Raw genomic sequence first — 27,920 nt, forward strand, 5'->3', positions numbered from 1 at the left:
TTGAATTCTAGCTTTCTGATTGAAAATCTGTCCTTCCAACTAAAGCAACTCTAAATAATCTTAAATAATTTGTTTTACAATAAGGTTTAATTTCCCTTTGGGATCAATAAGTAATTAAATCTGAATTGAATTTAACTGGTTAGGATCAACAATGATTTCCAGATGCCGTTTCGACAGAAATCGTGATTCTAGAAGCATTTCCTGAAGATATTGCGCGTGTCCATCTGTTGATGAACTAAAAATAATACGGTAATAATAATTCAAGCAGTTTCGCGTTTTTAATAATGACATAAATAAAAACATCGCCCTTCGATCTTTTTTGATGATGTTGTTGCTAAAAAGTTTGGGGTTGAAAGGTCAAACAGTGTAATTCATCCCGCTGCGTGTAAACGTCACACGCGCGCCGTAATATTTTATATTCTACTATATTTACCAACTCATTTAATGAAATGAAATATCTTCAGTGAGGTCTGTCTACTTTATTTTGTATTAATTTTTTTCTTTGTTTGTTTGTTTGTTTGTTTTCCGGTTTCTTCTGTTAAGTGACCTCACGTGCGCTGCTGCAGGTGTTTTTGCGTGAGCGTTTGCGGGTGTCTGCGAACAGCGGCACGTTGCTGCCTCCGCTCCCACCTCTCCGTCACCGCCTCAGTCTCCGTGACCGGACTGACACTCCGAGCCGCCATCCCTGTCACCACACCGGTACTATCTCCCTCGCTTCCCCTCCACCCCTCTCCACCTCCCTCTCTCTTCACCTTCATCTCAATCCCTCCTCCTCTTCGTCTTCCTCCTCCTCCTCCTCCGGCTGTTGTTGCGCCGCCGCTGCTGGCGCTTCTGCTGCAGCTCACAACTTCCAGAGAGCCTCATCTCCGGGCACAACAAGTCCGCCCTCTGGTTCCCCCCCCTCCCCTTACCGGCCGGGGATGCTCGTCTCGCTCGCCTTAAATGCGATGTGATAAATGGGCCGCGCAGGATGTGAAGCCCCGCAAGAAGAAGCAGGAGGATGGCGAAACCGGGCTTGTCTGCGGCGGCGGCGGCGCTGCCGCTGCTCCTGCTGGGCTCCTTCCTCTCGGCGTCCTCCGTTAAAGCCGGTGAGTTGGACCACAGGTTGATGAGCGATCACCGCAGGTAAACAAAGAAGAGGCAGGGAGGGGGGGGGGGGGTGCATTGTAGGGGGAATGTACCGACTGAGCAAACACATCTAGCGGGGCTGATATGTGTCGGTTCGGAGCACCGCTGATCTGGTGTTAGGTTTGTAGCGGCATCCCTTTGGGGGAGGAGGGGAGATAATGGCATGACACATGGATGTGATCTGCACTCACAATAAGCTTTGTTAAGCCAAAAATGATGGGGTGACATGAGGTAATCACCCTGCATTAGCATGATTTTTAGGATCACTCTGACACAGAGGCAGAAATTGCCTCATAATCCAGGTAAATGTCTTGAAATTGAATGCAAGATGAGATTGTAGCTCCCAGCTAGAGTTCAAGCCACACACATACACACGCGCACACACACACACACACACACACACACACGCACGCAGCGTCATCCAAGTTATTCTGTTCAACCTCATCTGGACAATTTCGATTTCTCTGGATGTTTTTTCAGCGTCCGTCACTTTCCCTGTGAGATTATTTCCAGCCCTTTTTAAACAATGATATATCCTGAATTCTTCAGCGAGTTATGCTCAAGAGGGAAAATCTGTTTGAGTCAAAAGATCTCGCTTCCATTGTGTCCCGACGATGGAAGCTCACAGATAACGGATAGTCCTTTGGAAACCCTAACTCTTGGAGATAAGATCGTCCAGGCTTTATCTCAACTTTCATTTGGAGATCGCTTTCATTTGGTCTGAAGATATGTATGTGTGTGTGTGTGTGTGTATGAGAGAGAGAGATTTTAGGAGAGTAGATTTGTACTTGTTTACCTTGTTTTAAATCATTTCGCAACTTGTGGAATAGTTGGGAACGTTCTGAGGTGTGGCTGAGGCTAGAAAATCTCACAAAAATCTCTTCATTTTTACAATCTGTCATATTACAACCTCTTCAATCCATTTCATTAAGTTTGCATGTGACATCTCACACATCAACTGCAAACCTAATAGGACATGGCTGTAGTCAAAGTCCACACCTACTTCTAATTGACAATCTGTGGCTTGACTTTATAATTGATGCTCACAGACAACTTAAGTTGATAAAATAGGTAAATGTAAAGATGTATACACCCCCACATATTCTTCGATTTTCATTTGGAAAACATTTTGCTAACTTTTTATTGTCTGCCTTCCCACTTTATGTTGGTTTATCTCAATAAAAATACATAGAGGGGAGAAAATGAATCTCTTTCTGCATTTGTACTTTTGTATGAGATTTGTTTAGTGGATATTTGTCCAGATGTTCGGGGCTCAGCCTCCACAATTTTTATGAGTTATTATTAAGAGTGCACCAATTTATCGGCCAGCCGATTTATCAGTGCTGATTTTATTAATTTTGAGAGATCATGATCGGCTGATTTTTACAGATGAAGCCAATCTTATCCACCGATCTTATCTAGCTTGGCAAAGGTCTGAATCAACCACTGTCCTCTTTTGCTCTCCGTTGACAGAGGTTTGACTGATAGACCGGCCCATCAGGTCATGTCTGCACATTTACAATTAACAATAGTTACCCCACTGTTACCAAGTCAACAACTTTCTTGCCGTATTGAGCAACATTTCAGACAAAAAAAATTGGTATCGGCCAAAATTGGAATTTACAGGTTAAGCTTTTTAAAAGATCGGTGATCGGCCAGAAACTGCTATCGGTGCACCTCCAGTTATTATTTTCCCACTGCCAACTAGCTCTGTTCCTTCTTCATATTTGTCCGTTTATTTATAGGAAATCTATAAACTTAAGTTTTGAGTTCCTACCAAAATTTCTATTGGAAAACAGAGCGGTACAAAAGGCGCAGTTAATTGAACTTCTTTTGGTTAATTGAACTCACTCCATGCAGACTTTTACTTCCATAAAAACAAATTCTATTCAAAATACATACAAAAATACTATGTACACCTACAGAATATCTGCTTATACACTTTTGGACGACTCAGAGACTAACCTAATTAGCATTAGCATAATACTGCTAACACTAAACACAATCAAGCTGTAGCAACCGCATTAGCACAGTAATACTAACTCTAAGGGCAATTGAGCTGTAACAACTGCATCAGAATAATACTGCTAAAGCTACGGATAAACAAAATTGTAACAACCGCATTACCATAATACTGCTAAAGCTAATTAGCACCATCTCAGCTGAAATGGCTGACTTGTTAGCTGGCATAAATCAGCTAAATATTCGGAGGAGTCAGTGGGGTGACATTTCAGACATTTTCTTTGACATTGCATGTCTTGCTACTTGCTCATCTAACTCCTTAGAGTAAATGTAAACTGCCAATTTTTGCTCATTAGTCAGAAGCAAATATGAGATGCTGGTGAGACTGCCATGGAAACGGTGGACAAATGCTGATAATTGCCAATTAGGGTGCATCACGTAATGGGTTGAAAATTCCAAAAGTCTTCAAGTATGCTGGATAATATAACCAAGAAGTGTTAGAAGAACTATGTGGAACATTTTTATGTTGTAGTCTTTGGTTACATTTTGAGAAAGAATAGCTTTAGTGTTGAGGAAGACCAAGGAGCCACTACTGTTTTCTTGTTTCCTGAGTTCAAACCCAAACCAAGGTCCAACTCTGATGTTAATTTGTCGAGCTGGACTCGAGGGAAATCCAGCTTTGAGTCGACGAGGACCTTGAGTTTGTTGTAACTGACACACACACTTCCCGTCTGTAAAGTCACACACACACACACACACACACACACGCACACCCCTACACACACACAACACACACACACACACATTCAGCTCTATCCCTTTCTGCAGTTCAGAAATGGAAACGATTCAAACTTCAACAGGATCTGTCATAAAATCCGCAGATTAGCGCCGTGTTACATTCAACCAGGTGGGATTTCTCCGCTTTTCCAGCACAAACGTTAAGGATCGCATCAAAAGTGAATCTCTGCGTACGAAAGAGGAGAGGAGAGGCAAAGACCGAAAAATGTGTGAGAATCGGAGACAAAGACGAATGGGAAGCAGCGTCTTCCTGTGGGAACCCCCCTGACAGACTGAAGTGTGTTAATTAGGCTGGGTATAAATGAAAGGAGATAGATTAATTTGTGGGTGGTGAGAGGAAGATCTGAGTGAAAGTGGGCTGAGAGAGCAAAAAAAAAAAAAGGAGAGTTCAAAGAGAGTGATCATGAGGAGACTGCTCTGCTCTCCACTGTAGGATTTATTATATCAATTGCAAAGTGCGAGAATATAGCATTTATGTTCTGTCCTTGTTAATTAAATATCCTTCTGTCTGTGTTAGACGCTGCGCTGTCAGCTCCGCTCAATGTGACCATCAGAGAGCTGGAGGTCAACTCAGCTGTGGTGACGTGGGAGATCTTGGAGGGAGATCCCGTCATCGGATTCGCCATCACCCAACAGGTATGTGTGAGTTTGGGTTTTTTTTCTTCTTTTTTTAATGCCTTTAGGGCCTAAAAATAATGTTCAAAACAAACATTAAAACAACAGCTGGGTTGTAAATTCAAAACCATAAAGAAGTTTACCAGATTTGTTTTAGGAGTTTAGGGTAAATTCTTTGGCATTTTATTAATAGGACTTTAAAACATATGATATACATAAATTATGCAGCTATGCCGTTATTACTGAAGATTTGTCCCTGTTGATATTTTTCTTTTGTGTACATGTATGTTAATACTACATACCTGATTGCACTCGATTTACATGGCATTACAACATTTTTTGATGGAATTTCATGGACGCTGATTTTTTACTAACTGAGGGGGAAAAAAGATCTTTTTCCCACCTCTCGTTCATAAAGTTATATTGGCCCATTATGGAGAAACCCCTTGTGGTTTTGGATACCAAAGTTTCACCAACCATAAATGTTTTGAAGCTTTTATTTAAGCTAAAACAGTTAGCTAGAAGAAGAGCTAGCATATCTGAGAGCTAATTCTAACCAGCTTTCTATTTCCATTAAAACCAGCAGGCGTTGCATTTAATTATTATTTATCCTGTTTTTTAGATCATGTTCTACAAAATATATTTGTTTAAAAAAATACAGCAGTTTGTTAAAATGAAATTTTTGGCACGTGAGGTAAATTTACCTAACTTGATTTTGCACTGATGATTGAAATATTTGTAGATAACCCTGATTTAAGTGTCATGAATACAAGCTGTGATGCTTCAAATATATACCATGTGTCTACGACATTATGTAGCTATGAGCAAATTGTTATAGTATTGAAGCTAATAATCACTATTTAAGCAATAAGGTTAATTATGTTGGTCACAGAGGTGTTATCATCTGCATTTCTGGCTGTAAACAATAGAAGATATATTTTCAGATTGAACTTAAATCTCAAATTATCTTAAAAATCTTAAAGCATCTCCTGAAATCTTCAAGCAAATCATCTTGTTCTTGTTTTTGCCTGAGTACCAAAATAATTTACCTTTGTGCACACATTTTTTTTTATTAATTATTCAAACTGGAGCAGAAAATTGCAGCTTCCAGAAACCTGGTTTCTGCTGCCACGCCGCAGCGCTTTGGAGATCCATGTTAGATGAACATTTTGTCCTCGTGAAGTTTTAATGGCTTAAGAAATTTCCTTTTATAATTGCCTGGTAAATAAAAGTGCCCCAGAGGAGCCGTGGTCTTTAATCCAGCAGGAGCCAATTGACCTGAGCAAGCAGCTGTAGCGGGGTAATGATGGCCATTTCTAGGAGAGTGTACATGGCCTGGAAAGCAATTTCTGTCTTTAAGCTTTACTGCATTGTTAAAATAAACCCTGAGAGACTTTACTTAAGCTTTTTCCACAACTGTTCCCCTGGACAGAAGTGTACACAGCATAAATGAAGCCACAGCATAGAAAACTGAAGTTCCTCACAGAAATTTTCAGTGGTTAAAACTACAAATTTATTTTAAAAAAGGTAAACAAAAATGGATTGTGAGCTCGTTTTTATTCTTTTTGTTTGTTTGTTTTCCCCTCTTGTCCGCCGCAGAAGAAGGATGTGCGGATGTTGAGGTTCATCCAGGAAGTGAACACCACCACCCGCTCCTGCGCGCTGTGGGACCTGGACGAGGATACCGAATACATCGTCCATGTCCAGAGCATCAGCATGGAAGGCAGCAGCCCCCCCAGCCAGCCCGTTCTCTTCAAAACGCCAAAAGAGTCGGAGAAAATGGCGTCCAAGAGTCCCGGTGAGATTCGGATTCCCGGCGGGGTTTGCTTAGATTTAAACATCCTGAGTTGGGTTTCTGTTGGGCATTATGTGACAGACCGGCACAATGTGAGGCATAATTGTGAAATGTAGGAAAAATGCGATTCGTTTTACTCTGATACCCCTAAATAAAGTCAGTCTATTTGTAAAAATGCTCTATATTCACTGAAAAAAAGAAAACAGGTGATCCAACTAAAAAAATCTCTTAATTTGTAACAAGTAATCAAATTAAGTTTATCCAATAAATAAATAAAATATATTAAGTTGTCATGTTAAACTAATATAAATAAATAAAGTTTGACAAACTTAATTCGATAACTTAATTTTTTTAAGTTGAGCTCCGTTCTCTTTTTTCAGTGTGTCACTTCTGCTCATATGAGACTTATTAGTTGTGTACTCCACTAATTTTCCTTCATCGGAAAGTGGCAAGAAGAAACACTCATATGTAGTAAATATTGAGAAAGAGCAAAAGAGCACTTTATGGTCTCAACATAAAAGGATAGGAAAAAAAATAAACCAACAACCGTGGTGACAGCATCATGTTGTGGGGAAGAAAACCTGCTGGGATACTGGTTGGGATGGAGCTTCAACGTCCAGCAATTAAATAACCCTAAACGTGCATCTGACATTTGAATTGCAATTGAACGTTTTAGATCAATTAATATTCATGTGCAGGAACGGCCCAGTCAAAGTCAGGAAGCGAATCCAATTTAGAATTTGCAGCAAGACTTGAAAACTGGCCGTCGTAGGCACTCCCTCTTGAATCTGACTGAGGTTGAGCTGTTTGGCAAAGATTTACTGGGTGACAAAAAAATGGTAGAGACACACCCTAAAAAACATGCATATGCCACACTTTTCAGATTTTTACATCCTTTCCCTTCCGCTTCGTTTTTATGCTTTTCACTTTGTGTTGACGCGTCACATAAAATCCCAGAGAATTACACCGGATTTTGTGGTTGTAACGAGACAAAACGTGGCGATAAAGTTCTCTGGTAACGAGGCGCCACAGCTGTCTGAGCTAGCATACTGTGAGCCGTGTTACCAAGGCCTCCGAATGCTAATCTATATGTAAATACATTTGTTGTGTATTCATCACGCTTTTCCCATTGAGGACGTCGTCGTGTAGCTTATATTGGAACAGGATATGCTACAAACACAAAATGTGAGAGGGGAATTGAAACTCGGCGCATACGAGAGCCTGCATAAAATAAAAAATAAAAAATGCAAGCATGAGGGCATATAGACACGGAGGCAATCAGGCATCAGCGCAGATGGAGTAAACAATCGGCCTCCCTGTTTCTCCCTCTGCTGACACACACAGAAAAATCTGCTCATGTTCTTACATACAAGTGTATATATAAACATTTTTTTTTTTAAATTTTAACTATGTTTTTTTCCCCCCACTCAGACCATATATGTCACGCTATTTTCTGTTTCTGCGTCTCCTGGACGAACAAAACGGTAATAAAAACACAAATCTCGGGCGTGAACTCCTCTCGCCTTCCTTCCGTCTTCTCCCTCACGAGTACGCAGAGAGGCTGCTGGCTCTTATCTGGAGCGGCCCGCCGGCACTCCCAGTTTTATCACGTCCGGCCCAGTTCCGCTGCCAAAAGCGGCCGCTTCAGAGGGACCTTGCAAAATACTAAAGCGCTCATCAGCGGCGAGGCGATAAGAGGACACAGCAGTCTATTCCCTGGAAGCCCCCGCACTGACTGAGCTCGCCTTGGTCCTGTTTAAGACACATGGTTGGAACTGATACTGTATTTATATAGCAAAAGAAAGCAATATCTATCTTTTGTAGTGTAGCTTTCCTTCTCTGTCGTATTGAGGTTATGACACACGAACCCCGATGGAGATTGAAATTTCTGTTCATTCCTTCTCGTAAAATAGCCGGAGTTTGGTCAGATTGGATTTAGGGCATCTGTGAAAATACATGTCCAAGTCTTGCCACAGATTCTCAGTTGGATTCAGGTTTAAGTTTTTCCGTTGTTGGTGTGGGTGCAGTCGTTGTCTTGGTGGAAGGTAGATCAAATCGTGATGTGGCCACTGCAGCTGTGTTTCCATCAATGTTTTTTATGCACATTTTGTAGTACTGCATTAAAAAGGTTGACGTAAAAGGCAAAATTCAAAATAGTTTCCTGGGTTTTGTAAAAACATTTTGTGCTCACTGGAGCCTGGCCATTCTGTTTGATTTTCATCTCCCTTCAGTGACAATCTGGGATTTCTCCCATTGAGTTGGATTTCTCCAGTTTAATTTCAGCCAAATAAATCAGCGAACAGAAGAAGTTATGAACGACAATGTAGATTTTCTACGGTGTTTTATAATTGTAGTATGCCTGTAGTTTTAGCGAGGAAGTGGACGAAGCAATTCAGTCCGTGTTGGCCACGCTTCCAAATATTGACTTAGCATCAACAGCCGCCTCGTTCAGATTGGCTCTTCTCTCTATGCAGTGGAAGATGGTTGTTTACAGCGGTAAGCTTCATAGTGTCATGACCAAACGTTAGGGATTAGGTAAAAAGACTTCAACAGAGTCCATGCCTCCAGCAAGCAATCTTTTCTCAATTTCAGAGAGTGAAGACCTTCTGGACGAAGTAAAGTATAGAACAAGCATCTGTTTTTATCAGACTAAGTGTTATTTTGCTTTTCTGAAAAAAGTTAATGCTCTAAAGGGGAGATGAAAACACCTTTGCTGAATAAGTTTTGACGTAGTGAATTTGCTTCCATCCACTGGTGGGTCTGTTCCTTACCAAAGGCAGAAAACTCTAAAAACATTTCAAAGTCCAAACTGCTAGCTTGGAGTGAAGGACCCTCTGCATTTTTTTTTCTAATTTGCAACCTCTACTTCCTGCGTATTACATATGTAACAGGAACATCTGACGAAATTACGCTTTTATGGCCGATTCGCCTTTTTGTTCACTTTTCTGCAAAGATCTGATTCATAAAGTTCACAAATAACAGTTGCTCAAACCTGAGCAGTTGATTGTTTCTTTCTGTTCTGTCCGGCAAACGTTTGCGCAGACATCTTCATTGTCACTAACGGTGGTTGAAGCTAACGTACAGCTGCTAACATACCCTTGCTTGTAGCTAGCAAGCTTTTCTGTACCTATCATGGGCAACTTCAAATTTATCGCTATTGGCATTTTCACCACTGGCTCACTTCTGTTGCCAACCTATATGAGGGTGGATGCATTCTGTAAGGAAAAAAAACTTTTTAAGTTTGGCTCTATGGTTTCTCCATAGTTTTTTGGCTTTAAATTTTACTCCCCATGTCATTAAAAAGCTCTTTAAAAGTCTTAAATTTGACTCCCTGAAACCTGCAGATGCCCTGAATTAATCAAATGAAATCTTAAGAAGTCTTTGGTCATACAGCAACATTTTAAGGGGTGTGAATACTTCCGCAAACTGCCGAACATCTAGTCACGTGACACATATTTAGAGGCGTAATTTGTCTCAACTGTTGCCGAGTTCTGACTTTGATGGATGAATCTGGTCGGTGTTGGTGGAAGCATTCATTAGCTGTCCTGATTAAATCTCCCGGCCATTACTGCTCTCCTCCCCCTATAAGCGGGTATTAATCAGCCTGACACCACTCTGCATTTGTAGCTGCGGTGCGGACCAACACGCCGCTCGTCGCTGGGTTTCTGTCAGACGGTTTTCTTATCTTTCTAAGCCGTCTATCGCTAGGATGGAGAAAATACTGCAGGTGTTCCCGGTGTATCGAGCTAAATCGTTGGAGGTTTCATGATAGTCTTTCCCGGCAGTCACATTTTACCAGCCTCCATACTGTTGAACCTATTGAAACTTTAATTAGTCTGTCTTCTTCTCGTAGGTTCTGCTTCTCCTTTTGTTTGCAGGTGATATTTAAATATAGCCAAACAATTGTGGATATGAGATGGTTTGTTTTCCAGTGTTTTGACCTGTTTGACAGAGTTATGTTACTGAAAGTAAACCAAACTGACAAATTAAGAGCTTGTCAACAAAGAAAGCGACCATATTTAATGTAATCATGCCAAGCCCTCACAGACAGGAGCATGTAATTATTTCACATTCACCTTATTAAAGTGCATAAACCTTCCACTCCTTCTGTCAGGCCTCGGGCTGCAGTTAAAGCTTAGAGGGATCGCTATGGTAACGGTGATCTTGACAGCCAGGCAGAGCAGAGATGTATGAAGAACAAAATCCTGAACTCACCCAGACAAAGATGGTGTGTCACACAGGCCTTCAAGGAAAGGCGTCTCTCCCCTAAAGGCGACCGCGACTTGCGCTGGACCTGGAACGAAAACAAACATTTAGCTTTTAGAGCAGCGGGGTTCACCTGCTTACACAGCAATGGTCATGTGGTGTGAAGAATCCACATAGGTTCAGTGCAGTTCATTATCAGCGACGTCAGTTTGTCATCTCTCTAGCATTTTGAAATACTTGACGTCCAAACATTTGTGTTGCTTAATCCAGTTTCAATGACATCTCATGGGACAAGTTATGGCAATATTCATGACACTGTTGACCTCCGGTGTTTGCAGAGGTTGGATACCGCAAGAAACCAAATGGCTAAAATCCACAAATACTTCAGACGCCCTCTAAAAACGCTTACAACTGCTTATTTTACTAGTTCAAACAATAAATATGCAGAAGTTAACATCCACAGTCTTCCTTAACTCCACTCTTGCAGATCAATCAGCACCGATACAAATGGTTGCTTTGGCTTCTTTGCAACATCCAATAGTAGCAAGTAGCATTGTGCGCTCTTTGCTGTATATTCTTTCAAGTATATTATGCTACACACAAAAAAAAAAAATCTGCGAATAATTTGGGGTTAGAATAATTTTAGTTGGACAAGGTGGCAGTCAACTGTATTTGGAAGTCTGTAGGAGCTAGCACTATCCAGCTGGAGCTAGCTTAAGTTTAATTAGCACAGAAAAATAAGTGCTCGCTACCATTAAATAATTTGCATTTCAGTATTTTATCTTCCTAGTTGGTAAAATAAATAGCTACATTGTGACAAATAAAATAAATGACAATTTGTAAGCACAAGAGGGAAATGTAAAATTGCAAACTAGCAGCAGCTGCTAGCTGGATTCCTGACTGAAGCTCACTGTTTGATCATTGACATTTTTGAGAAGTGAACACATTTATTTTACTGATTACAAATTGTTAAATATTAAACCTGCCTTCCATTTGTGAAAACACACCAATTGTAAATAAATGACAGAATAATCTTATAATCAGTTAATCTTTATTCTATATGTGAAACAACAAAAATAACCAGGAAAAAAATACTTATGTGGGCGTTCTGCAGCTAAAGCCAAACCTGGGTTGTATTTTTCTGCAGTGAATACAGACCTTTTAATATACAGTAAAATCTTTGTTTTAATTGTAAAATTAAAACAATGAATTTAGTTTTCCTGAAAAAGTAAATAGTAAGGATTCCATCTTCACTGAAAACAGAATTTCTTTCGCCACACATAATTTAATTAAGTTTACCAAAGTTAATTTCTGAAGTTAACGAGTTAAACAGACATAAATAAATTAAGTTAGATGAACTTCATTCAATTACTTGTGACCAGTTAAATTTTTTTAAAAGTTGGAACTTAATTTTCTATTTTCTCTTACATGAGGGAATGTTGACTTTACAGTTGACCTTTAAGACCAGCTTCTTTCACCCAGTCTGTGCTTTCCCCATCCCGTCTTCTTCTTTTCCCTTCTTCAATTTTTGCTCCTATAGTTTTTCCAGCCGGTCCAATTTTCTGCCTGCACCAGATACAGGATACTGTAACCATTGATTGAGAAAAGTCAAATGTGCACTGGAAGCAACATCTAATTTCCACTAATATACAGTAGCAACTTTGCCACTAACACACTGGATTGGCGATTAAAACCAAAAACGGCCAGCAAATAAGGAAGTGAAAGGCGGTGAAATGTGTTGTTTGCTTTGCACGGCCAGCACGCAGAGGCAGGATGGCTCTGACGGCACAGAGAGCGAGATGCTGTAATTCAGAGTGTGTTCCAACCTTTACGGCTGTGTGATTGGTGTTACGCTGCAGCGGCCAGAACGCTGTCAGCGAGGGAAAGCCCGGTGACTGATTGGGTAGGGGTCTGGGCTCCTTTTGTCCCTGCAGACGGCTGCTCTCACTTAGCTTTAATTACACAGAGCAGGGTGAAGAATTCACACCAGCCTGCCTTTCTTTCCTCACGTCACCCGTCTTTGATTCTTTATCTTTCCCCACAGAGTTTACGAGTGATGGGAATTTTTTTTTTTTTGCATTCTCTGCCCCTACCGCTAATGAATTACAGTGTCTTCAACCTTGCCTTTGTTGACTCTATGTGTGTGTGTGTGTGTGTGTGTGTGTGTGTGTGTGTGTTCTCTCTGCAGACGAGGTGACGATGGAGGAGGTTGGTCAGGCTGCCCAGCTGAGGGCCGGAGAGCTCATCATCATTGTTGTGGTGCTCGTCATGTGGGCAGGTAATGTTCTTCTGTATTATTGGTCATTTATCATCAGGCACCTTCCAGGACGGCACTACCTGCAGAGTAAATAAGCTCTCTGATGGAGTTCCTACTTGGAAACAAACATTCAGCTTCAGGTGCCACATTTCCGTGAGGAATATCTCCCCGCAAGGCTTTTAGGCCAAAGTGGGGAGACTTCGGATTATTTTAGACAATATTCAAGTTTCCTAAAGGTCGTTAGAATTTTTTGGATTCGTATTTATGATCCAAAAAGTCCAGTTGATTGGTGGATCAGTATTAATATATTGTCTACGATGGTGTGTTAGGGCAAATATTAATAGAATTTTTTTTACTTTAAAAAAAAAAAAGGAAATTTGTGAGTTTGAAAAGTTGGAAATTAGCTAGAAAAAAGTCAGAAATGTCAAGATTGATCTCAGAAGTTTTCTAGAAAAAACAATGACACGTTTGAGGTTCGAAAGTCTAAAATTTATTAGAAGAAAAAAAAAATTTGGAGATTGATCTCAGAAATTTTCTAGAAAAAATACAGAACTTTCTGAGTTTGGAAAGTCTAAAATTTATTAGAAAAAAAAACACTCACAAATTTGGAGATTGATCTCAGAAATGTTCCAGAAAACACAGAGGAAATTTGTGAGTTTCAAAAGTTAGAATTGATCTGAAGTTTGTACATCGTTTTGCGTCTTACGCAACTCTTTTATGATTCTACTTCTTAATCTGATTTGCTAAATATTATGCCTGGATTTGTAAATGATCAAAATGTTCTTTTTATTGTTGCCAGTTTTGAGAAAGGTGGCCAAGTTTATCTAAAAAACACCTGAGAAACAGATTAAAGACGTAGTAATTATTTAATTTAGCCTGATAATTACAGTTAATCAACAACAAACATAAAAACGAAAAGCTCATAAAAGTCCACTTCGTATCAAAAGTATGGATCTTTATGATGGGGCAGTTGGACTAAAGTAAAGTTTTAGAGCATAGAAATAAATTCTGCTGGACAAATGAATATAATAAAGATTTCCTTTTCGGTTATCAAAGGAACTTCAGCTTTGGCAGTAAAGAACAATCTCTCCTGTAACACTGCCATCTTCAGCTCCTGTGTTTTCATGTATTAATCCTTATTACAGTTGTACGATACGATATGAAAAACTAATATCCACAACCTCCTAATGAGATTAGATAATACAGCTTGGAGCTTATTTTCTTCCATTTCCTCTCTCTGTTTCTTCATTTTGCCTTTCTTCTCTCTGAAGTCTCATTAATCAATCTGCAGCTTCAGCTGGAGGTTTAGATTCTCGACCAGCTCTTGTGGTTTAAGCCTCTTCTTTAAGGGAAACACAATCCGGGTCGCTTTTCTTCGCCGCTTCAAACGGCCGCCTAGCCCTGCATCCGACACTCAAGAGATCTGGCACAGAATGCACCTCTACTAGCTGCCCCTCTTTTCTGTTTTCCTTTTTTTTTTTTTTTTGTCAGAATTGAAAGAAATAAAAGGACAACAGAGCTGATGATGTAACACTTGTGTACTAAATTTTAAGAGAAGTCTAATGTATTGGTTCTGGTGGGTTGTTTTTTCTATTATAAGTAACAAGCAGTTAAAAAAAAAAACAACAATGAAGCTGAGAGCCAAACTGCTCCTCCTCAAAAGTAAAACGATATGACTGCTTTGTTTTTTTTTCTAGGTTTTTTAAATATTATTTGATGTTTCTTGTTTGTTTTTAATTTACTAAAAAAAATAATTTATTGCTCAAAAGTTTTAGATTGAAAGTTTTGGGGACAAAAATCTGGAAGTTACATTTTCTTAACTTAATACACACACACACACACGCACATGCACACGCACACACACACACACACACACACACACGCACACACACAGAGCCAAATGTCGATGGTTTCTGTTTTTAAGACCCTTAAATATTACTTTGAAGGATTTACTTCCACTTTCCCCACATTTGGCTCTAAACAGACGTTGATTACTCCAAACCCATCATAATTTAAACCTAGTCAAAAGTTAGATGAGTTTAAACTGATATGACTGAATTTTTATGCTGCACTGCAAAAACACAGAATCTTTATTTTAGGTATATAAGTCTTGGCTCACTTGAAATAAGACAAAACCAACCTACAAGCAACTTTTCAGAAAGGCATAGGAGCTTCTTCTAAGTCAACAATTACTTAATACTCCTATATTTTGCTGAAAAGTTACTTGTAAGTTAGTTTTGTCTTATTTCAGGTGTACTAAGATATTTGCACTAGAAACTTGACCAAAAATACTTGGTAGGATTTTGTATTTCTGCAAATTAAAAGACTCCTAAAGGCTGGGCACCTCTCTTTCCACAAGTAATAAAGTCATAACTCACTCCACAGAAAACTTCCTGTTGTGGAAATATTCACATTTGAGTGGCAAGATGCACATTTACTAAGGTTTTTTTTTTTGCCATATAATAAGTCTCTGATCTTACTCCACTAAGTGTAACAAGACATATATATGGTCTCTATACATTCCATTGAGGGGTTGGTATGGGCCCAATTACTGGTAGCAGGGACTGAGATGACAAGGGAAAAACTAAGAAAAATTCAAAAAGAGTAAAAGGAAAAGTAGTGGAGAAAAACCTGAGCAGCACATGATGGTAGAAAAAAAAAAAACTAACTTAAAGCCAAGAAGGCGAATTGTGTTTTTCACCTCTTAATTGGGCCTGTGGGGCATGCTGGGGGGATATCACAGGGAGATATCAAATCTTGCCCCTTGGTACCGCAATGATTAGATCTGCCGAGGCTGACATAAGCAGAAATACCGAGCCATGTTTGGGCTCGGATTCATCCCATCGCACACTCCTCCAACATCATGAATTATTCCCTTTCTCGTTCCTGCAAGCTTGTTCTCTATCTGCTCCCTGCATCGACAGCTCCTACGTCGTGTCTCGGCGTCCAGATTCACATCCCCAGCCCCCCTTCGATTCCATCTGCTCACGTTGCTGCTGTTCGTGTCTGAGTTCGTTCGGATTGACTCTATCGACATGTCGGGAGCCACGTCGCTCTGTCTGCGCCAGAGAATTAACAGGACAATGATTCCAAATGCACATAGAAAGTGGTTTGAGATTGGATAAGACTGGCTAACGTTAGCCTTTTGGGTCTGTTCCAGAAAAAGAACCAATTTAAATTAGATTTACCATTTTTCATTAGAACAGTGGGGTCAATATCCAGACAGAATTACTTTTGGAGCTTGTTAATAACGACCAAAGCATGTGGTTTCTTTGAATCTTGCTAAGAGACATTTAACCAAATATATCCCTGCAAGTATGTATAATTTAACCCTTGCTTGGGTAGGACAAGATCCACAAATTCAAACCTGCAGCACACAGTTCTTGTTCTTGAACGTTATCTGTTGGGTGTACAAAAAGAACTGTTCAAATGGATCCTGAAAGGCTGACAATGAATGTAAACACCTGGCTGGAATCAGATATGTTGACCTGCAATCTAAGCATTTCAGTTTAACGCTTCAGTCATTACAGCTAGAAACCAGAGATAAGACCCAAAATCTGGCTGTAGTGAAGGACCTGAACCTTCAGAGTCATATAAAGACAGTTACAAAGTCAGCCTTCTATCACCTGAAGAACATTTCTAGGATTAAAGGACTAACGTTGATTTTGATGATGGCGTATGACTAAATGTGACGTTTATTGCTTGTTTCACAATTGGTGACTGTATGATGTTCTTAGGATGATTGAACTGCCTTGTTGCTGAAATGTGTTATACAGATAAACTTGAATTTAAGCTTGAACGAAAGATGATGCATGTGTTAAGAAGCGATAAGTTTTTCTTTCATATTTTGAACTCTAGAGTATGTAAATGAACCTTTATGTGTGTGAAATGTTTGTTACCTTGTGGGTGTGTCCTTCTTGGGACCCCACTAACGAGGAGGCCCGCCTCAAACCCAGCTCTTTTATAGAAGGAGCAGTGATAAGAGCTGGGGTTTGATTGGCTGAGGTAAATTGAGAAGGTGGGAATAACCAGTATATGGGTGGACTGCTGGATGTAGCAAGAAGACTGATGGGACGGCTGCCATTTTGAACTCTAATGGAGGCTTAATAAATCAGCTTTATTTTCTGAACAGTCAAGTTTGCTTACTTTTTCCTTCCGCGCCACATCTCTGAGCGTAACAGTGATGTCAGAAGTGGGATTTGAATCTTCTTTCTAAGTATCTTAGCCAGTTTATAGCCGAGACTCACAAATGTTCCTAGCGGATCTTGTAAGACTGTTTTAAAAACGTTTGAATGGCCTGGCTTTAGGTTGGTAGCTATTTACATTGACTGCCATATTACTCTCATATTACTTACAAACTCTATCCTGTTGTCCCTCAGGGGTGATCGCCTTGTTTTGTCGTCAGTATGACATCATCAAAGACAACGAGCCCAACAACAACAAGGACAAAGCCAAGAACTCCTCAGAGTGCAGTACACCTGAGCACCCACAAGGGGGGTTACTGCGCAGCAACGTCTAGGACCAACCTTCTGTCGCCTTCTGCAATAACCAACCTAAGACCTCAGGACGGGTGAGGAATACGCACAAACTCTTGTGTCATATTGTAACAAACTGTTGGCTTTGCTTTTATGTTTATCTTTATCTGTTGTAATTGATAAAACTAACTGGGAGGTACAGTTTTGGACAATTTGCCAACCCCTTTCCTTTAGAAGTTGAGGTTAAATGTTTATAAAAGCTTTAGGACTTCTCAACATTATCGTCCACATATATCATCATAATTAAGGGTACATCGTTTGTCTCCAGTTTGGCAGTATCTTGGATATTTTAAAACAAAAACTAATCAATAATCATTGATACCGATTGATACTACATGGTTATCGTGATAAGTTTTTCAGCCTGGGCTGTAATATTAATTTTGGTTAACCATTTAAAATAAGGCTGCGCAATATATCACGTTATATCGTCATAGCAATATCAAACCTGATATCGTCATAGCAATGTGTACCAATATTATTCCCACAGCAAGATTTTCTAATATCATATTTGAGCTGCTGTTGAGCAATGTGATTCACGCAATTAATCAAGATGCTAGAGTGTGATTAATATGACAAAAAAAATTATTGATTGAAGCATTTAACTATTTCCTATATTTCTTTAGTTTTTTTATGCTAAAGTTTAAACTGTGTTTTTTCCAGACCCTGAGACCAACAGAAAGCCATTCTCAGAAAAAGAAAAAAAAAAAGACAAAAAAAATGACAAATAGATCATACCGATAAAGGAATCTTCTTGACACAACGGAGCGAGATCTGCAAACGTGCAGAATCAAAGGCTACAAGCAGCCGAACCGGAAACGGCGGACTGTCGCCTCCCTCCTGCCGATACATGGCGGACTCTTGACCGGAGCTGCCCGTTTTGTTACTCTTCGTCGGTGGCATGGAATCCCCTCTGACCCCTCCACCCTGGGAGTGTTGATTGTCGAACGTGAATGTCAAACTCAACTTGTGGACGCCAGCTCCTAGGTGGCGGGAACTGGAGATCGGCTGGTCCAGGTATCAGCCAGCGCACAACTATGACTAGCGTTCATGTTTTCTGTCGGTCCATCTGCTTTGGTTCCTTCCTGTCTTTGTTCCTCCTCATCTCTCTCCTTGTATCTCTGTGTTGGTGTGGCTCTAATAAGCACATTGCCGTTTGGTGCTCCTCTTACTGTGATTGCTTCTTGAACCTCTCTACAGTCCTAACGCTGATTGCAGTCTGAGTTTTCTCCTTGGGTCGCGAGTATTGCATGACGAGTGTCGTCTCCAGCTTTCCTCTCTCTCGTTAGTGTCATTTTAAATGATGCATCCGTTCCTTCGCCTCACTAAACGGAACTTTAAACTCTCCCATCAGCCCAGCAGATCACGTCTGACAGGCTTATTACCCCCCACCTATATTTTGCCGGCGAGGTGATGACTGAGTACGGCTATGATTCACGGAGAGTTCAAGGATTGACAAGGAGTGCGTCACCCACTTCTGACTTATTGTCACTTCGGGCTGTAAAACTACCGGGCCCCGCGCGGCGTGCCAACTTTGAGAAAGACGCCGCAGCGGGTTTGGGTATCGTCGTTCGTCGCTGCATATTCAGCACCATATGCTGTTTGTGGTCTGCAGCAGGACGAGCAGGGAATGTGGATGGGGCATTATCCTCTAATGCAATGTAGAATTTGGCCACGTTTCCTCGTGCGGTTTGGCCGAAGACCAACGGGGATGCCAGGAAGTGAAGGCCATAAGAGGGCACACTCAGTCCTGCGTTGAACCCAGATCTGTCACTGAATGCGAGCCTCTGGTGCACTCTCAGTAGGAGAACACAACATGAAACAGGACAAAAGTCTGACATTCAGGAACTTCATCCTTAAAACTGGGGTATGTAACTTTATATATAAAATTACATATTTGTTAAAACTGTCACTATGTCCTCATAAATGTCCTTATACATATATTATGAGGCAAATAATCTGTGAAAAGGTCAATCTACTATAGCTGTCCTGAAAAAAATGTCCGGTCTCAGTTAAAAACAACCAATCAGAGCCAGGAGGAGGGACTTAGTGCTGTCAATCAACCTTGTGTACATTTTGTTAGACCTGAAGAAACAACTTACCACTATAGGAAAACCGCTTATCCACTGTCATCGCCATCAGTGGCCATGCTAACTAGCTTTGGCATCCATGGCTGCCTTCATTGTGGTGAACCAACTGTAGTGTACCAGAAAGAAAGGGGGAGAGTGATTGACAGCACTAAGACCCTCCTCCTGGCTCTGATCGGTTGTTTTTGACAGAGCTGTGTATTTATTCAAATGATAGAAAGTCTGCCTCACACTGTACTGTCACAACATAGTGAGAGTTTTAACAAACGTGAGAAAAAAACATATTTTTGATTAAAATTGGACAACTAGAATAAAACTTCCTTGATGGTACAATGTACAATGTCAGCCACTTATAGACCTTAAAATGCCTTCACTTATTGTTGCAGTAGCATAATCCGACACAGAAAAATGTAGAATTTTGGTGAACCGTTTCTATATAAAATTGGGCAAAGTGAAATATTTAAATATTCTTTTATTTAAAAAAGAAAGTATGTCTTCCACTTTAAATATGTCTTCCCCCCCAACACTCCCAAAGCATTACAAGTCGCTTTTCCTTTAAACCTTGATCGACATTAAATACAGATTCCAATTATGCAATGGTTACATTTATTGTACAGATAATTGTCAGGGGAAGCAATCAATGTGCCAGCAAAGATTTTGTGATTAAAAATGTACGTTTTTGACATGAGATTCTTTTTCTCCAAATGAATTTTACTAATGTAGAGAAATTAAAGGTAGGATTTTTCTACATGTTTCAGCATAATGTAGCGATGAAAGGGAGATTTTTATGGTATTTTACACATCTGTTCCAGGAGTGTCAAAATAACTGGTTGGCCCTGAAAGTCTGTGTCACAAATGTTTTGTTTTTTATCATGCTTAAAACACATGAGAAGCAAGTCACAATGCCACTTTTATGATAGAAAAAAATTGATAACCTAGAAATGAAACCAGCCGACATTTCTAATCAAATATTGACTTTTGCCTGTTCCTCCATGTCCCAGAACTCAATTGTTAGCAGACTGTTATGAAGTTGCAAAAGTCATGTAACAACAAATGTGTCCACTCTTATTTATTCTCCAATCTCTCTGCTATAGAGCATGAAATGTGTATCATTGCACCACTGAAAATAGTTCCCCAGAGGAACGCGCTACAATAAATCCATGTCAGATCAACATTTGTTGCCTCTATCGGACCAGCGTAGTTGGCGGACATTTGCGTACTTCTTGTTTAGGAAAAGTGAAACGTAGCACCCTGCGGCTGTATTGACACCCCTGTTAGAGATGTTTAAAAAAATAATAATAAAAAGCTTTAATCCTTTTATTACACTTGATCTGCTCAGACAGGATTTAGCATGCTGTTGTTGCAGCGTCAAAAGCAAACAGCAACACTAATCAACTGACAGACTAAAGTTGATTTAAAGTGAAAGGTGAAAAGAAACACTACTTCTGCTTTTATTTTACATTTAGACACCCTTAAAATCCAAACAGCAGAGAGCTACTAAATATGTTTTAGACCACAAGAAAGTTGAACAAGTTGCTTTTTTGTAGTACATTCCTACCACTTCATTTTTTAAATACAAATTTTATGACATTACCACAAACTTCAGATTTTTTGGGGATGATGAGACAAAATGGAAGAAGATTTTAATATTTTTTTTAGAAGCAAATCTTAAGGGGGGAGATTGCATTTGCGCTTAGGCTCATTTAAGCCAATACCCTGAAATAAAGGCCAGTGAAAGCAGCTGACCTCAGGAATAGCATGATTAGTCATTCTCTCACCTGCCGCCACAGGACTCCAGAGCGGTCACAACTTGTGTCGCTCCGTCTGTGCCTGGGTGAGTTACCGGCACACCAAGACATTGCGAAAAGTTTCACCCTTCCAACCTTGCAGGAAGAGTTTTAGGACGGCCTCTTATTGTTCCAAATTAACCGCTCACCACTGCACAAAGCAACGTCCATAAAGACAGGCATGAGAGAGTTTTGTGTGAAGGACGTCGACCGGCCTCCATGTTGCTCTGGCCTCAGCCCAAAGGAACGCCTTTTGGGATGAAATCAAGCTGAGGTTGAGAGCCAGGCCCAGTCAGAGTGACAGTTAGAGGAGTAAAAACATCCAAAGCCACCTGTCGGAGAACTGCATTGATTAAAGCAATAAAAAAATAAGCTGCATCCTTATTATGGTTGCTTATAAATATGGGGCCAAGAGAGGACTCTGTTTTTGACAAAATGTAAAAATAGTTCAACTCTCTGAAGCGAAAGTAAGAATATTATCCAAAAAAAACCCTACTAAATATTTGAAACCCTTGCAAGTGCTTGAGAAAGTTTGACCTTCACACTGAATTGGTTGGAACTCCATCAACACGTTCATAGAAATGAGTGAAGGACTTCCACAGAGTTCCTCAGCTAAAGATAAACCTACATTATCTTCTCCTTTGCTTCCTGTTCGGTTAAGCTGCTCTGTCCGCACAACATCAGCTTCACTCTGAAAGACAGTCAGAAAAACACCTCCAGACTAAAGTCAGCGGAGGCTCTCTCTATTAGAGATAATGAGTTAATGGCTCAGTGCTCTGCTTGTTGAGATGTCCTCTAATCATCAGTACAGATTTATTCATTCACACATTCAGGCTGGATTTTAATGCCATCTTACGCTGGGAGAAAAGCAGCCATTTTGTGGCGACGCCATCTTATCCTGCCACCGTCTCCTGCCACCGTCTCCTGCCACCGTCTCCTGCCACCGTCTCCTGTCCTTGTCCTCTTTCTTTCTTTCATTTATGACTTTACCCTCATTCTTAATCCATTGCGCCGCTCTCCCTCCCTCTCTCATACGTCACTAACCGTCCTTTCTTGTTTCTCCCCTCTCACCGCCCTGATTCTCATTACATCCACTCTCCGAGGTTAGCCGCCGACGTCTCCCGCTCCGCATGAGCTCTGCGCTCCCTTGATCCGGCCCCGGCCCGCCGCCTGCCCCTCGCCCCTCCACTCGTTTATCACCTCGGCATTCTTTACTGGCTGGAACAGCCACTTCATCTGGTAACAAGTGAGGAATAATGGAAGACTCGAACCGAATTGACCGTTTTTCACTACTCATAAGCGCGCGCCTGTGCACCTGTTCAGCATTACTTTGAGCAACTTTCCTTCGAAAATATTAGAGATTCTACTAGGCCTAACACATGGGATTAATCAAAAAAGTTTAATGTGCCGATTAATCGCACTACCTATTTTGACCTAAAAGCCTCTTTCCAGCGGAGGGTTACTTGGTTCATAATAAGCGCGTCACGCCGTCTTGTACTGCGATCAACAATGCAAAGTCAGAAACATGAGTGAAAAGATGAGCGAGGAGAGTCAGACTGGTGTGCTCAGCCACAAATTTTGCTTTTAAAAAAACACTCTGGTTAGGAACAGGCGCCTCGCAAACAGAGAGTTTATAGACCTCGTCTCAGGTTCGACTCCCATCTTCGGTTTCTTTGACGACATTAATCTGCCGCCTTCCTGCCAGATTACTGTCAGACATAAGCCGCAAGTCCAACAAAACGTCTTAAATGAGAAAGACCAGGATGGACGTTTGAGTAAAACCAAGCTAGTGTGTAGCCTACTTACTGCAATGACAAAGTATCCTTCCACTGAGGCACAACCAGTTTCTAGTTAACATTTTAAATTATGTTTGAAACAAAATGGCTTCTTTTGAACCTTCTTGAATATGAAAACCTGTATAAATAAAACATTTTCTTAAATATTTTTATATTTCGAGCTTACATATTTAAGCAGTGATTAAGCACTATTTTTCAATCAATCGACAGCACTCATTTTTGCCACCAGATCCACATAAAATGCATATAGCATTGCAAAAAATATCCACTTTTTCACCATTGCACGACGTAAATATTCAGATTCGTAATGGTTGAAGCGTGCGCTTCTTGAGGAGATGACAGAAGTGGGGCGCTGCGACCGTCACGGCAGATTTAAGCAACAACAGATAAGCGAGTCAAAGGGGGCGATGGATGTCGAGGTTTATCCAAGGCAAAGCCCCCGCAGGTCTGGGGTCAGAGTCAGAGGTAGCCCTGTAAGAAGCTGTGAAGATTTAAAGCCATTGTTGTTGCTCCGTCTGTACAGGTGAAGCAGATGAAAGCCGGAGTGGAAAAACTCCACTCAGCAAATCTGGAGATATTTTTAAACCGCCCACCCTGCTTCCTCTGTTTTTTTTGTTTTTTTTGTTCACTGCCCTGCTTTCAACATGCAATCGTGTGTGAAGTGGAGAACTGGAGGAGGGATGGATGTTTGGTTTTTTTTCCAACTGAATGAACCTGCTGGATTTTATTTAGAGACATCCGGGTAAAGAGAGTTGAATAGTTACCTTGCACTTCACCTTGCGTTGATTTTGATGATCAAAATCATAAAATACATTGACGTTTGTGGTTGTAGTAGCATGACAAAAGTGTAAATAATTTTGCCAGGCACTCTCTACTTTCTAAATCAAAGTGTTTAAATCCTCAAACCATTTAAACAAACAGCTTCCAGGTTCGTTGAATCCCTGTTTTGATCCACAAAGCACTTAAGAACCCAGTCAGCACAAGCGCTTCTTAGTCAGTTTAGCGTATTGATCAGAAGCTTAAATGTGCTAATGAATGTCATATAAATGAGGGAGTTATATTGATCTATCTGGCAGGGACTGATAACACAACATAAAATTTTATAGTTGTAGGTTTTTTAGGACCTGGTGAGTTTCAGCCTGGACATTCGACCGCTCTTATTGACAGAACGTAAAGAGTTTAGTTCCATTCTCTCATTCCCTGACCCAAACCAGCTGGAAGAAATAGCTAACACGTGTGCATGTCAGATGTTTTCATCACATACAGAAATACAATTGCAATCATATTATGAGTAACAAAAGCTTTTATTGACAGTTAGAATGAGTTAATGCAGCAAGTCAATATTTGCAGTGTTGACCCCTCTTCTTCAGGACCTCTGCAATTCTCCCTGGCATGCTCTCAATCAACTTCTGGACCAAATCCTGACTGATAGCAGTCCATTCTTGCACAATCAATGCTTGCATTTTGTCAGAATTCCTAGGTTTTTGTTTGTCCACCCGTCTCTTGATTGACCACAAGTTTTCAATGGGATTAAGATCTGGGGAGTTTCCAGGCCATGGACCCAAAATCTCTGTTTTGTTCCCTAAGCCAGTTAGTTATCACCTTTGCTTTATGGCAAGGTGCTCCATCATGCTGGAAAAGGCATTGTTCTCCAAACTGCTCTTGGACGGTTGGGAGAAGTTGCTCTCGGAGTACATTCTTGGTACCATTCTTTATTCATGGCTGTGTTTTTAGGCAAGACTGTGAGAGCCGACTCCCTTGGCTGAGAAGCAACCCCACACATGAGTGGTTTCAGAATGCTTTACATTTGGCATGAGACAAGACTGGTGGTAGCGCTCACCTCGTCTTCTCTGAACAAGCTGTTTTTCAGATGTCCCAAACAATCGGCAAGGGGATTCATCAGAGAAAATGACTTTACCCCAGTCCTCAGCAGTCCACTCCCTGTACCTTTTGCAGAATATCAGTCTGTCCCTGATGTTTTTCCTGGAGAGAAGTGGCTTCTTTGCTGCCCTCCTTGAGACCAGGCCTTGCTCCAAGAATCTCCGCCTCGCAGATGCACTCACACCTGCCTGCTGCCATTCCTGAGCAAGCTCAGCACTGCTGGTAGCCCGATCCCGCAGCTGAAACACTTTTAAGAGACGGTCCTGGCGCTTGCTGGTCTTTCTTGGGTGCCCTGGAGCCGTTTTGGCAACAATGGAACCTCTCTCCTTGAAGTTCTTGATGATGCGATAGATTGTTGACTGAGCTGCAATCTTTCTAGCTGCGATACTCTTCCGTTATGCCATTTTTGCGCAGTGCAATGATGACTGCACGTGTTTCTTTAGGGATAGCCATGGTTCACAGAAGAGAAACAATGATGCCAAGCACCAGCCTCTTTTTAAAATGTAAAGTGGTGTCATTCTTACTTAATCTTGACAGATTGATCTCCAGCCCTGTCCTCATCAACACCCACACCTGTGTTAATGGAGCAATCACTGAAACGATGTTAGCTGGTCCTTTTAAGGCAGGTCTACAATGAAGTTGAAATGTGTTTTGGGGATAAAGTTCATTTTCTAGGCAAATATTGACTTTGCAATTAATTGCTGTTAAGCTGATCACTCTTTATAACATTCTGGAGTATATGCAAATTGCCATTATAAAAACTGAAGCAGTAGACTTTGTAAATATTAACATTTGGATCATTCTCAAAACTTTTGGCCATGACTGTAGATACATGTGTGACTTGATACAAGTTATCATAAAAGTCACCTGTCTTTGAGCTTACCCCAAATTGCCATCTCTTTTGTTTATATTCATTAATAATTTGATAAATGATCGTAATACATCGTACATAAAGAATAAACATTCCTTGTTGGACTTGTTACTGCAGATTGGTTAAGATTAATTCAATTTTAGCAAATAAAGGAAGGAACTTGACTTATTGGGCCAATAAGGCTAAATCTGTCTAAACAACATGACATTGTGGTTAAAAAGTGAGAGCTAAGAAAACTTTTGACATAAATACTTCTGTTGATGTTAAAATAATTTTGGTTGAGAGAGAGTTGAGATAATCCAATAGCCCAACCAAGTCTGACTCTCTGTACTTTTGTTTAGGCAAAATTTGGGCCGAACATATTATCTACAAAGATATATATATATTTTAATCTGAGCTGACTAAGACGGATTGGCCAGCCTGGATAGCTTCATAGAAAGTCCTGTCCTTGGATGTCAAGTGCGTGCAGGAGGCTGAAGAACTTCATTCGCGTGCCGACGATAATTTTTTCATTTTGTTTCTTGATCTATCTCAGGAGACACGTTCTTAACACCCACATCGAGTGATCTTTCCGGGTGCCACAATCAATCTGACGTAGAGGGTGATAAAAGCACAAACGTGCCTGGTGACTGTAATGCTATTGAGCCTGAAGCGGCACATTTCCTGTACCAGTCTAACCCAAGCACACAAACACACACGCACGCTTAAACACTGCGCTCATCCACCAACCCCATTCCCTATACTGGCTGCAGTCCAAAGGGACCCATTTGAGGAGGTGACAGAAGGCAGGTCTGGCCTAGACTGCTCAGTCACCATCTATCTCAAGCTACAGGAGGTGGCTGAACAGCTGCTCAAGGTGAGCAGGCAGTCAAACGTGCAAATATGGAGCTCTACACTGGAGGAGACCAAAGGAGAGAGAGAGAGAAGGACGCAAAACTCAAAAGGAAAGAGTATTCTCGAATTCGAATTGTCACAGGCGCAGAGCGTCAAAGAAAATCGTTTCACCCAGTCACTGTGTGAAGTTTGAGTGCTAACATGTCTGGTGTGATATTAAGGTGCCGTCCTACGAGGGAATCAATGACAGAAACCATTCCAGGAAAAGGAAATTAGCATGATAAAGTAAGTCATTCTGCTCGTCTAATTGTATTGGACTAATTGTAATTCATTGCTCTGCTTTACGTCCATTATTGCACTGCTCCAGGAGACTTACTCTCTGTTACATCTTTCCTAACTGAGATTTTGTATGGATGTATGAAACCCTCAGTATGGCTACAATGTGATTTAACTAATCTCATGTTCCTGTAGTACAGCAAAGGCTCCCGCATACTCTGGTGTACTGTGAGCACTCTTTGAGCCACGCGGACTCCGTTCACCCTGTCTGACGGTTGAGATTTCATATGGATTTCCTACATTTCCCACAATCCAAATGGATACTAGCAAGTTTGATGAGCTGGTTGGGTGCCTAGCCTCATTTCTAGCCTTTTAGTGCGGCACACAGTGGCTTGTGCCATCTCTCAACCTAATCAGATTGGTGTAGCATACAAAACAGTTGTGAGCACCATTTCCTGCAATTTCCTGTGCGACAACGAGTACACATATGGAGTTATAAAACTGTACCTTTCCGTGGACATGTTCAGCGATTGTCCGCTTCCGGTACACCTGGGCGTTCTCAAAGTGATGTATGCACAGTCTGCGAGAGCCTTTTAGTCCTAATAATACTCCCCAAAAACTTAGTAACCCCAGTTCCCTTAAGTCAAACTTAAGTTTACATTGCTTTGTTTACCAACTGAGGCCTATAAGATGGCTAAATTCCCTTCCCCCAGGTATGCCAACACTGTAGATGACAGAATAAGCAAATGTCAAGAACTTTGGATAATCCCGTCAAGGCCCTACATAGTTTAGCAAAGACTGAGGCCTTTTACTTACAGCATATATTTGTACTTTCAGTTTAAGCAAATAACCAAGAAGCATGGATTTATAGCAGAATAACAGAGTCTGTGTTTTATGTACAATCACGTCTGTGTTGACATTTTGATGTTCATGGGATAAAACCTGTTCATGAGGGCTAGCATGACTCTGCTATCGTTCACACCCAAGGTATACATATGAACATATATATATATATATATACTATTTCTATGAAAATATAAATGTCTAATTATGTATTGACACAAAAGAAATAAAATATTTTCAATGCACCGTTGA

At 40.7% G+C, this 27,920-nt stretch overlaps 1 protein-coding gene across 1 annotated transcript; it reads left to right on the top strand.

Annotated features, from left to right (window-relative positions):
* The first annotated feature begins 200 nt into the window (after positions 1 to 200).
* Positions 201 to 27,918, top strand: fndc5b (fibronectin type III domain containing 5b). Its single transcript, XM_008421408.3, has 6 exons — positions 201 to 1,088; positions 4,406 to 4,524; positions 6,103 to 6,301; positions 12,693 to 12,782; positions 17,141 to 17,331; positions 17,957 to 27,918. The coding sequence occupies exons 1-5, from the start codon at positions 1,001 to 1,003 to the stop codon at positions 17,278 to 17,280; spliced, it is 636 nt and encodes a 211-aa protein (XP_008419630.1). The 5' UTR covers positions 201 to 1,000; the 3' UTR covers positions 17,281 to 17,331; positions 17,957 to 27,918.
* The last annotated feature ends 2 nt before the right edge of the window (positions 27,919 to 27,920 follow it).

The sequence above is a fragment of the Poecilia reticulata genome, chromosome 11, assembly GCF_904066995.2.
Source record: "Poecilia reticulata chromosome 11, P_reticulata-male-v2, whole genome shotgun sequence".
Classification (NCBI taxonomy): domain Eukaryota; kingdom Metazoa; phylum Chordata; class Actinopteri; order Cyprinodontiformes; family Poeciliidae; genus Poecilia; species Poecilia reticulata.